The 12,970-nt window shown below is 39.5% G+C and overlaps 1 protein-coding gene across 8 annotated transcripts in view; it reads right to left on the bottom strand.

The window, feature by feature from the left end:
• The window catches only part of vav2 (vav 2 guanine nucleotide exchange factor), a 324,026-nt gene extending 321,881 nt beyond the window's left edge, over positions 1-2,145 (bottom strand). For all 8 annotated transcript variants that reach the window (XM_041811125.1, XM_041811131.1, XM_041811128.1 and 5 more), the window contains exon 1: positions 884-2,145. In XM_041811125.1, coding sequence (XP_041667059.1) covers positions 884-1,087 — 204 coding nt within the window. In that variant the 5' untranslated portion in view covers positions 1,088-2,145. The remainder of the gene's footprint in view (positions 1-883) is intronic.
• Between the last annotated feature and the right edge of the window lie 10,825 nt (positions 2,146-12,970).

Genomic DNA, 12,970 nt, shown 5'->3' with positions numbered 1-12,970 from the left:
TGGAAAACCCCCTATCCTTTTGCAGGGGTGGCACCTTGTTTCATCCCTAGTGCAGACCTGCTTGACCCTGCATTTATCCACTCTCTACATCATGAACATCTGTTCAACTGATGTATTATCACAGATAAAGAGATAGTAGTTCTGGTCTGGGCTGAGGCCCAGCAGCAGGCTTGTTGTGACAGGAAGGTTTGTTTAAAATTTGCAGGCAAACAGCAGAAAACCCAGGCCAGAGGTGCTGTAATGTGTCAGTCAGCTTAGCAAACAATCAAAGCAATCTTAAAGGTGTGACTGAAGAGCGGAGCAAATCTGTACACGGTCACAAAGCATAGCCTGGAGGAGGGCCAGGTAATACATTAATGAGTATATGAGTATTCTTTCAAACAAGGTCATGTTTAAGACAACATTGTTTATACTGATATATTTTATGTTGAGTAAAATAGCATAATATAGTTCTTCTGACTTCATCAGGCCATTGATGAGAGCAAATAAGGAACAGATGCCTCATGCTCTGATTAAATATGACAAACATATGCTTACTGGCCACAAGATAATCTGTGTTTAGGCTGGGTATTAGACATGTAAATGTCATTAGTCTATGTTCTGTAGTTCTGTTACTTTCAAGTGAAAGAGATGCTTCAGGATGGCAAGACTTTTGGTAAAATGTGGAGGGACCCAACACTGTCTCTACTTGGGGTCTCCAAATTACTTGACCTGCACCTGAAGATATATCTTGTGTATTGCCTTTCAGCCAAAATATAGTAATGTAGGTTCATACTGTTAAAAAAGTATTGTGATATGATCTTGGTTCATATTACCCAGCCCTAGCCTGGATGTGTAAATCAAGCAATCTGCCGGTTTGAAGTTTGCACCTCAGCTGACTCACCTGTGACATCTGGGGTCTGAAGTTGATCTCCTTCAGGTCTACTGATCCCGGTGAGAGGTTGTGCAACATCTGGCAAAGGAGCACTCCGTCTCTTAGGGCCTGTGCCAAGTCGAAGACGGCAGCCGAGGGCCAAACGACCCGGTGGTTCGGGGGCAAGACCTTACAGTCTATCAACCACCGCCCGCATTGTCTCCACTCCTCCATGTCTGCTCCGGAGACTCCCTTCACAAACTAACCGAGTCCTGAAGTGGTTCACAGCACGTTTACAGCGGAGTTTCACGACGCACACGCAGGAACTACGCACGGTTCCCCACCTGATGTCTTAATCATTAACTATCAGCGCAATAATTGGGTATTTTCACAACTCGATTTCAGTGGCAGTAGGTCACAGCATTATATCCACATCCCTGACGCAGAGCAGCTTTGCTGTCACTACAGCATGGGAATAAATGATGAAAGAGACAAAAATAAACACGGTTTCAATAAATCCAGATCAGAAGACAGCGGCGATGTAACCAGAAAACGGGAATTTTCTTCTCTTCATGCTTGAAAAGTTTTCTTTGCATATCCAAACAAGCATGCGTAAATGAAAGGTTACAATAGAAGCCAATGTAACAACTGTATGCAGCGGTTTGTCATGCGTCGACTTCACTAGTGTCTCACATTTCAGCCTACTACACAGTGTGGAAAAAACAGCGTTTCAACTCAGTTTAGTTTATGAAGCAAAGCCAAGAGAGCCCTACCGCATTTGCATTTAACGTAGCCTCGGAAGTTAAGCGTCAAAAGCAAGAACTTCACATAATTTCCAGGGGGAAAGGGAGAAAAGGCATAAAACATAAAGCAGTGTTCCTCCAGCGCAGAGGATCACCCTCGTTCCACAACAACAGAGTCTAAACAACGCGCTCCGGCAGCGGAAACATGTCCAAGGAAAAGAAAATCAGTGTTTACAGTTATCCGGTTAACGTTACTTTGTTTGGCGCCTTTACGCACGCCCCAAATATCCTTACGCGTGTACACAGCTCTGCTTTTCAGTGATTTCTGCCTCCCTTCCGCTCATATCCCCTCTCTCCGTGTCTCCCTGTCCTTGTTTCCCGTTCACAGTGAGATGTTTAGCTCCTAACTCCCGACCCCGAGTCTCACAAATCTCGGGAGAAAGCGTCCAGGCTTCTCCTTTGGCGTTAGCCCGCTCCGTTTAACGAGCTCGCACGTGCTGATTATCTCACGCAAAGGTGAGATTTTACGGTGTCTCCATACTTTGTTGAAGTGGCTCCACACTCCACGAATTTGAGTTTGAGGGAATATTTTTGAAGTAGGAATTGAGGATGCGCCCTCTGACGGATGAAGTGCGCACTGCGTAAGCAACTTACAGAGGGGAATTAAAGGGGCATTTCGAACAAAATTAAGAATAAAAGGAGCCATTCGCCTTTCCTTAGCATGATCTGTTACTGTTCGGGATTATATAAATTTAAGGTTCCAGCATCTTACTTTAGAACTCAGTAAACTGACACGTGTCAAAGTGACATTTGTGTGCGTCTTTTTGGCCCGTGGGTGGCATGGTTAATAACAGTAGGAAAGAAAAAAAAATCTACATTTCCCTGTAGAAACTAGTTAAATATGGCTTTTTAAAAATTATTCTATCATTTAATTACAAAGGTAACTCACCACGTTTAAGGGTCATGTGGAATTAATGAATGATTAATATTAAATAGTTCTGCTGTTAAAGGGACATCCAAAGTCTACCAGTGAGAGAAACAAGAAAAAGATGAGATTGAAAATAATGGATTCTGCCTTTATATGTAAAGAAGGGCTTAGCCTATACTGTCCTGAATAGCGGCAAAATTCTAACAGGAGGAAAAAAAAACACATTTTATAAAAAAATCAAATATTACAGCAAAGAGACTTTAAATGAGTCCAGGATGAATGAAAGCAGGCAAAGAAAGCTTGCAGCCAAACAGAGCATGTTTGAGAGTACACAGGTGCTTTGTTTTGAAGTTCAGAATTGTTCCATAAGACCCTTTTGCATGATAAAAAAGGGCATATTATAAGTGACATGGAACAAACAGTCAAGATCTTCCCATGACTGATCTTAACAATATGTAAGGGCAGAGCTGGCATTCTTTCAACCAGAAGGTCAGAGGTTCCAAATCCAGCTCAGGCAGTCACATGACAAAATGTCTTTGGGCAAGACATTTAACCCAGAACTGCTCCCACTGCTACTGGAATAAGCGTGCTTGAGTGAGATTAGTTCAAACTGATGCATACTTAACGGCATCTCTGCCATCATCAGTGGTGTGAATGAGTGAATGTGGCCAATGGTGTCGATGCTTCGAGTGTTTGGAAGACTAGAAAAGTGGGATACAAGCTTAACCCTTGCGTTGTCTTAAAATTCTGTACACTCTCTTAGTCCTGAGAGTCAAAAATAACCTGTAGAATTCTGCTGAACTGAATTTGAAACAAAATCCTACTTAGCATGGAGAAACAAGATGTCAGTCATCACAAACTTTGTAAATATTTTTTTTTATCTTCGTAGTGCAGAAAGACTACATTCAATCACTGAAACCCTTTTATTCTCGACAACACTTGTGTTATAACCTCTACTGAATCAGAGGGTTATTATCATTATAGCTAACATAGTAATCATTGTTTAAATTACTGCTGTTTTAGACATGAATTTTGGCAAGGAACACTTACGTAGCTTGAAAAGGTAACAAAAATGAGCAGAAAGTTTAACTCATTGGCAAGATACACATTCCTATAAACAGTGCACTCAAAAGTATTAAGACTTCCTTCACTTTTTAAATTTGTTACAGCCTGAGGAAACAACAACAACAATTGATTCTTATTAATCTAAACTCAGTACCCCATCATGAAAAATGAAAACAGTTTTTTTTTTGTTTGTTTTTTGCAAATCTATTAGAAAAGGGGGTCTGAATACTTTCTAGCTACAAAATCCGAGTCAAGTTGAGATAATGTATTACCTTTTCACACACTGGAGTCACTTTCAGACAAGTCATACAACTAAAGAGGATGAAAGATAATTTTGGGTGTTTTGCAGCTGTTTAAATGTGTTTGGATCATTGTTGACCCTAACACAAAACAAGGGTAAAGTCAAGTTACCATTCAACTTATTTTAGCTGTAAGACTAAGGGTGAACTTTTTACTCAAAAGTACACCACAAAAAGCCTACATTTACCATGGCTCCAATCACACTCTATAACAGTGGAATAAAATGTGGTTGGCTTGTCATGACTTGTCCCCAGTGTTTGGAGACACCATGAAGTTGAAGTCAACACTCTTAAGGCGACACATCCACAGTTTTTCTCTCTATTTCTACATGTCAGTGTGAAAAGAGCACATTAAAAAGAAAATAAATGCAGGCTGGTTTCTATTAAGTTGTCAGGTTTTGATGTTGTCAGTGCTGGCTCACTGTCACACTGTCAAGGATTCATGTGACATGTGAATAGAATAAAGTCATTATTATTTTCTTGCAATGGTATTCATTAAAGCTGCTAAAATCTCTATTTTCCAATTAAAAATGAAATATCTGTGTGACAGGCATTGCTATTAGTGAGAGAGAGAATTATCACCAACACTGCAGTTGCTCTGCTTTACAAAGTGCTTCAGTATCTTTAAGCACAATATTTTGGTTTCTGTTGCTGCTAAAATAGTTTTGTTTGGTCTCACAGATCTCAACAGCATCATTTTCAGAAAGTGCTGGTGAACCATGTAGCCTACATGCTAGCAGTGTAGTACTAATTGGTAGGTAGATGAAGTACATGTTGGACATAGTGAGTCTTATAGCACCTCGAGGGCTGATGTGTCCGGTAAGAGTTGGAGGAGAACGAAGCAGAATGAGAATCTATCACTGTGATATTGCTTTGTTTTAAGCAAAAGATGGACTGTATGATTTTTAATATGTGTCTGTTTTATTTTAGCTTCATGTGTACAGTTCAATATGTGTTTTTTAAGGTTAATATTTTTTTCAAGTGAAACTTAAAACTACTCTCCTACCTTTTTGCTTACTTGGTTGTTGTGTTTGTAATCCTCTCTACACCTCGATTCTCGTGCTCTGTAACTTGTCAGAAAGAAAAAAAAATCATCAGACCTCACATGAAGCAGTTTCTGCATTTTCTCCCTAGTTTCATCTTGTAATTCAAAAATGAATTTTAACTTATTCAGCTCTTTAAATCAGCTTCCTCAATTTCCCAATAATTCTCCTCTTTGTATTCCCTAATGTCAGACCTTGTTAATAAAATAATCAAAACTGGTCAATTAATCACTAATGTAATGTCATTAACATCTATGTGCCACCTGTTTCTTGTTAAACCTTCTTTGTCATGTCTCATTACATTCTTGTCGCGGTCATAATGTTCTCTTCCCACCTTCAGATTTCCACAGGGATGTAACAAGACTGGCTCATTTATCTCCAGGCATAAAAACTGAGACGCACCAGATGTATTGGGCTTGATTTTATCTGAAAGGGTTTTTAAAGATTGAAAAGCCAGATTTAATCATGAAGACAAAACATTTTTGGATGCTTCATTGTCATCTAGTAAAATCTAAATTAAGATTTTGGCAACAATTTTTAGCTTTAACATAGTGAAGTGAATAATCTGTGTGTCAGTGGCAACATCCTCTTCAGCTTTTCACTGCTGCTTTGTTTTGTAATGGCAAAGTGTACTTACCTTTCACCTACGAGGTATAGCTATTAAATAATGAGACTGATAAAACCATGAGGTTCACAGTCACATGAAGTCTTATTTTTTATAAAGGTTTGGTTTTCGTAACCAACTGCTGTAAGTTTCTAATTAGTGGCGTCTTTGGTTCACTGTTAGCTACTGATGGAAGTGCACGTGTTTTTGCCAAGGCATCAGAAAATGATTAGCTCAAAAGTTTGGCAACACATTTTAAATTTTTGGTGAAACTGAACATAAACAGCTGAATCTTTTGGTACAATAACTGAGGTGTATGGGGAACACTACAAGTCAAGTGCATGGATGTTCGAAGGGCACCAAAGATTTTGTGAGGGCAGAGAGGATGTCCAAGACCATGAATTATCTGGCCGCCATCAAAATCTTCCTAAAACATTCAACAAACTGAACAAATCCTTTGACATGATTGATGTCTAAGTCTAAGAGTGACAGCAGAAATGGTCTCCATTGATAAAGAGACAGTTTGGCAAATTTTGCATTAAACTTGAAAATGGCAAAAGTGTGAGACAAAGTTGTCCCAAAACTTCTGACTAGGGAAAAACTCTAGACAATTTGGGGAGACATTTTGGAACAACTTAAAGGGAACAGTGTGTGTGATTACATGTGCTGAAACTTGGATCTTCTAATATGATCCTGAGACAAAACAGCAGTCAATGCATTGGGAAGGACCATCGTCACCAAGGATGAAAAAAGGACAACAAAACAAGTCCAAATTCATGACCATGTTGATTGTTTTCTTTGACGTTAAAGATATCATTTTTGAGGAGTGAGCTCCAGATGGTGAATAAACACTATTTCAAACAAGTTCTAGAAAAACTTCAAGAAAAGTCTAAGTAAAGAGACCACAGTTGTGGAAAAAATTGTTTCATTATTCACCAAGATCAATCTCACACTTTGCTCTCGGTAAAGAAGCTTCTGGTCCAAAAACAAATCATAGTGCTTGATCACCCTCCCTATTCACCTGATCTAGGACCGTGTGACTTTTTCCTTTTTCCTAAGATCAAATCTGTGCTGTTTTGAGTCTGTGTCAGAAGTTAAGAAAAGAACAACAGAGGTTCTGAGAAAACTGTCTGAAGAAGACCTACTGCACTGTTTTGATCAGTAGAAGACCTGAATGCAGCGGTATGTCGATGCTGAAAGGGAGGATATTGAAGGAGAAAGACATCAAAAAATGTTTATGCTCAATGGAATTGTTTTACAGCATTAGTCTTGTTTTGTAATAACCATACTTTGTATGTATTCAAAATAGCAAATGCAAATTTGATTGCACATAAGTGAGTTAAAAGTATCCCTCCACCTATTCATTTGCTTTGATAACTTAATTTTGCATTGTGACACACATTACTAGTTCCTCTGGTCTTAAATCTTCCACAACCCAGTCAGACCTGTCGGTGGGGCATAAGCCCTTATCAAGTAGAATAAAACAAATCAACATGTCTGTCAGTTATCAGGCAGGTAAGGAGTAACCTAGTGGTAAAGTTTGTTAACCACATGTGCAGAGACTGTTGTCGTCTGGGCCAACTGCACGTTTGAGTCCAGTCTATTGCCTTTTTTCTGTGTGCCATTCCTCTCTTCCCCTGGTTTCCAGCTCTGTCCACTGTCCTATCCTATCTGAATAAAGTCATAAATGTCTTAAAATAAATCTTAAAGAAAAAATAAAAGATAATTAGACTGGCAACATTTGTTTAAGATGCAGATTTTGTCTTGTATAGGTTTACCAAATCCTTGTCTATGTCTGACAAAGCTCTGTATTGTTGGGTTCATGAAAAGCTGGCAGCAGGGTGCATGGCTATTGATAGCCCTTTGCACAATGCATCCACTGATGTTGAAATGGTCCTTTGAGTTTGACTCATGGCGCCATGAGATCACTTAACCTTTAAGGACCTTTTGAACAGTCCCATCAGCCTAAAATATGGCTTATAAATCTCTAAGCAGGCCCTCTGCTAGACGGGAATTGGGTTGCCATGCCATGCCTGTCTTCACATCCTAAGGGAATGCATGTTAACCCTTCATAGTTTTTTTTAAAACTACTTTAAGTGCTTGACTACAAAAACTCAGTAACTTAAATATGTGAGTCTGTGCATAATGCTATGAGCTGGTTAGTTAAAAGAGAGTGTGTTTATCTTGAAAGTCCTTAGGGGGTGGCTTGTGAGGGTCACAACATATGGATGCATCTGTAACCTTAACGTAAACTGAACCCGTCAGCAATGACCTTAACATAACAGAAGTTCTGACTAAGTTGCCCTAGCTGATCTGGGGCTTTTGCACCGTAGCAGCTAATGGTCCTGGACAGCTCAAATGTATGAGTATACTCTATGTGAATGTTATGCAGTGCAGTGCTACTAAAGAACATACTCAGCAATTTCTCCTCTTGGATAAGTAATGGCTTTAAAATAGATTAACAAGCATCATATACTTTATAACAAATTAGGTACATGAAGAAGAGGCTATGGTTTTACTGAGAACAGAACCAGCTAATTTGCAATTAAGATTCTTGTTATATGTCACATTAGCATTAATCGTTGACTGAACAGAAGTGCATGCATGTGCAGTTCATTCTACATACCTTGATTCAAATTGACATTGTAAGGTCGTGTTCACTGGGTCTATATATTTTCTTGGATGTTCTACTGTGGTGCAAAAGAAAATGAAAACCAGAGATCCATTAATCAAAGTAAACACAGTCTCTGTGTGGTGTGCCTGCAGAGTTGCACAAGTGTGGTCTGTTTAACAGTGAACTGTGAGCGATTACCAGAAATAACAGGAATGACTATGTGTCATTGAAGTTTCGGCATTGATCAATCATGACCCAAGGTTCTTGGTGGGTGCTGAGTGGCATGTTCCATGTGGCATGATGGGAACGTGGATCATAGAGAGAGCCTCTCCCTGCAGCATTCACAGTGCATGAGGAGTAAGCTGGGCTGGGAGAAAAATAAAGTGTAAATGATGAATGGCTGTGCAGTATGCATGCAGTTACAGCTTCTACTGTTTTTTTTTTTTTTTCTGCCAGCACTGATATTAGAGTACAAGCATGCTCTGGGACTTAGAGATTGTATTTAAAAAAGTAATAAAGTGTTAATCAAATAAAATTAAAACACATTAAAGCTTGACTTTTTTTTATGAAGTGACAGAATAGCTTAGCACATAATTAATAAAAGTATAAATTACCGTTTAAATAAGTTACTAATGAAAAGTATTTGTTACATACAGAGGCATGCATGAGAAGAAATCACAAAAAAGTACATGAAGGCCACCTGCTGGTTGAATACTGAACTGCAAGCCATGTTGTAGCACATTTATCCACTCTTCCTTTTGGTGCCACAGCCCTCTCATACCAACAACCATGACTACCCCCCAGTGCCTCCAGCTCTTGTTGAAAGGAGTTAAACACTGCGATCTGATGGAGCGTAAACTGGAGGAGGCACCAGCTGTTTGGACTGGTCAGCTTTGGCTGGGTGCCAGTTTCTGCAGAGCATTTGGCAAGCCAGCTGTATGTGGAGTACATGGTTCAGGCTGTGGAGCTTCGTTTCATTGTGGTGTTGTCCTTCTGTTGTACATTGAGAAACACTCGGAGCATTTTACACCTTTTCTCCTGATAAACAAGCACAAAGGACAATGTGTGGCAAAGTTAACTTAAAGGCAGAAGGGCTTCATCACAAATAGACCATGATGTAAACAATCCATTCTTGTAAGAAGACTTTTTAAAAATCATTTAATCAGTTGGCATGTTGTGGACAAAAGGAGCTGCAAGGGGGAGCTTGATATGTATGCACACAAAGTCCTCTTAAACAGACTCTTCAACCCAGGCAAATTTTTTCAATTTATTCTATATTGTCCAATTTTGGTGAGGACATTTGAATTGTAGTCTCAGTTTCTTCTTCCTTGGGCTGTTCAGTAAGGTCTTTATTACTATATAAACATAGCACTAAAAGAAAGGAAATTTGTGTTTGGTAGATTATTTCTTGTCTCTGTCTCTCTTCATATCTTTCTCATTTTCTTTTGTATTTTTTTAGTTTTTTGTGTAATGTATGTACCAGGAATAGTCTTCTTTCTGTATTTGCAATTACGAGTGGTGTTGGGGAAGGTAGCATTAGCATTTTCACACCCTGGAACCTGCATGCACGGAGCCTGGACTTGTTGAAGGTGGCATTGCTGTTTATGCTGTGTGGGGAAATGTGGTAAGGTAGGTAAGGTAATGACGTCTCAGTGTTGACATGGTGGGCTGTGAGAACTGTCATGGAAGGGGGTAACTTTGGGATGCTGGAGATCAATGTTCGCCCTCTGGGACTAAGTGGACAAAACACAGACGAAGGAGCGTTCCCATTTGACAACCCTGGTGAGGTGCTGTTTCTTGCTACCCATCAGTCTACCCGTCATGGACTTGTGGGGCAAAAAGTACTGGATTAGGGATTGCTTTACTGAGGGCTGATCCTCTTTGTAGGTCAGAAGTATATTGTGTGTCTTGTATCTTCAAAATCTACAACTAGCCTAGCTAGTGACTGCTGAAAACAGGGCAGTTGAGAACGAGGGAAAGACAAAGTGACTGCATGGAAAGAGAGCTGACAGGAGGGAACAGACCCTGCAGGGGCTGGCATGGGTTAGTTACCCATTTTAGCAGTGGTGACTATTAAAAGTCCTGACAAAACCAAAGCAAGCTACATCAAGTATATAGAAGATACCACAAGAGTCAGCGAGAGCAGGGGTGGAAGATGAGTCACAGGTGGATTACATGGTGTCAGACAATGAAACAAACACAGCAATATGTTGGATGGCCGATTTAGTGGAGGACAGGGGCAGAGACCTATCCTCCAGGGTCAGAACTACATCCAGGTGTAGAGTAAATGCACCAGTGGAGGAAAGGAGTAGAGTACAAGAGAAAACAAAGATCCAGGTTTGTCCCTGTGGTTGGCAGAAAATAACATCAGTTAAATGCCTTAGAATGCATCAGGGGCAAATGAAGTCTGTGGTAGAAGGAGTGCAGGGTCTGCATCTATCAGTACTTCCTGAGAAGTCAGCCAAGTCAGTCAGCTGAAGTCCAGCAGCAGGTAGAAAACCACAGTTTGCAGGATATCAGCAACTTTGGCACTGTAGAAGAAGGGGATAGCCTTGGGGGCTAAAAATGTCCTTTTTGTAACAATGCATCTTGGCAATAAATCTTATATTATTTTGCTTATTTCCACCTGAATTTGAAGAGAGGAGAAGCGCTGCTGGGTCTTTTTCCTTTCACTTACAGGTGTTCTTTGCAAAGTTTTGGTTTGCTTTGCTCAGTTTATCTGGTGAAGGGGTGGTTGCACGAGTGAAAAAAAGGGGTATAATCCATATTTTTTTTAAATTCCAGGCATTCTGTTGGTTTTTAGTGATCATAACAAAATAAAAATGTCTCATTGCTGACTTTTTAAACTAAGTTTTTATTCATCATTTCTTTCCTTTTTTCTGTACTTCCATTGTAGCACAGCAACAGTAATATGAACAGATTTGCTTGAATTTCATAGGCTGTGGGTGACAGTAACAGTAGTAAGATAATTAGTTGCATGATTCATAGAAGGGAAGATGTCTGTCATAACACATGGCTCAGGAACCAGAAAAAGACAAAAATCAGCCAATCAAGGAAACAATAACTATTGTTAACTTAACTTCTTACATTACTTACCAAGAACTGCGGTCGTCTCTGTAAAGAATCCAATTCCCAGACAGTAAAATTGCAGTCATGGGTAAAGCAGAAGGGCTTCGGTGTTTTCTGTTGTGTGATTTGTATAAATGCCGCAGGCAAGGGCTGAACATGAAGCATTATCACCTTGTACTTCCAAAATCTAATCAGTGCATCCTTGAGCCACACAGGACATTTTATGAAAAATTTTGAAAACAAACAAACAAACCCTCAAAATATATTAAATTGGCACATGAGGGTTAATAACCTTGACCTTTGATCTCAAAAAATAAGTCAGTTAATCCTTGAGTTATGTGGGAGTTTGTGCAAATATTGGTGGAAACTCTCAAAGCATTAATTCTGAGATATTTCACAAGATTGGCATGGACTTTCGAATGACCCAATCACATAATGGCTATCGTCAGGTGTGGAGAGTAAAAATGCTCTGTACTTTGACAAGGCAAAGCAGGATTAGCTGTTGCTGGAGCAAATATCACGTACAGGACCTTAAAAGTAAAGATAAAATAGAGTAGTAGAGGGGTTTTCAAAGTGTGGGGATGTGAGCCTCCCCTAAGAGAAAATATTTAATCCGTGGATCCCCACCCCCATAAAAATATGACTTAAACAACTATATCTTTAAACATTGCCCAACCTTACGCACTTTCATTTTAACATTTTTGTATTGGTCTGCATGTTTTTAAACATCCATCTTTACCAGGCAATCAGTTATTTAGTTTCAGTAATGAACTATTTAGTTCATACTACCGACCAATACTCCCTGATCATTTTGCTCTATGATCTGATTTAGTGGGAACTGAGTTTGAATCTATGCAGTTGCTGCAGGATTGCATAACAGCACCTTCAGCCTTGCCTGGTACTCACTTTTGATCATTGTCGGTGCAAAGAACCTGCACATGCAGAGGCTGTCTTAGTGTCTGTGGTGCTAATTGTCTAAGATACCTTCAGTGACTGAAATCCCTTTTACTTCTTGTAAAAAAAAATCCCCCTGGCTTGGTCACTAGACTTGAGTGCTTTGTCTCAATATGATCCCAGGGTTTACACAGCCTTATGCTGTCATTAGGGTGTACATCTTTGCTTATCAAACACTGCGGCTGTTGAGCTTAATCAGAACCAATGCAGGACAATCCTAACTTTCATAGTCGACTCTTGTATAGCCTCTACATTAACAATAAATCTGCCCAATTTGCAGATGCACAGCAGAAGTTTGCAAAGCTCATTTTTCTGGTTTATGGTTTGGTGGCTCCCCTGAAGTCTTGTGGCGCCCCCCTGAGGAGGCCTACCTCACACTTTGAAAACCCCTGGAATAGTGCACAGAGGGTGGAAAATTCATCACTGAGAGGAGAGGTGAGGCATTAATAGAAAGGTGGAAAATGGCTTGCTCAGAACTTATCAGTGCCTTGAGTAGGAAAAATGAAAGCAATTTCCAAAGCAGTTATAAAAATGCATACTCTCCTTACAGCACTAATTCTGTCTCAGACCAAATAATAATAAGAAAAGTACTTTTATTTCCAATAAAAACTACTTGCTTACTGAATGTTACAGGAATTTAAAAAACTGAACTATTCTTTTAGGCCCTTTTCACTAGAGTGTCTTTGTAGCTGTTAACAAGGAAACAATCAAACAGTTTTTCTTTTAAACTGAGACTGATTTCTGAATTCCAAGCCTCCAAGCAGTTATTCTGTTTCTATTAATTTTCATTAGTGATAT

The sequence above is a fragment of the Cheilinus undulatus genome, linkage group 17 (genome assembly GCF_018320785.1).
Source record: "Cheilinus undulatus linkage group 17, ASM1832078v1, whole genome shotgun sequence".
Taxonomy (NCBI): domain Eukaryota; kingdom Metazoa; phylum Chordata; class Actinopteri; order Labriformes; family Labridae; genus Cheilinus; species Cheilinus undulatus.
Note: the sequence above shows the minus strand (reverse complement) of the source record. Positions and strands in the feature narration are given on the sequence as shown.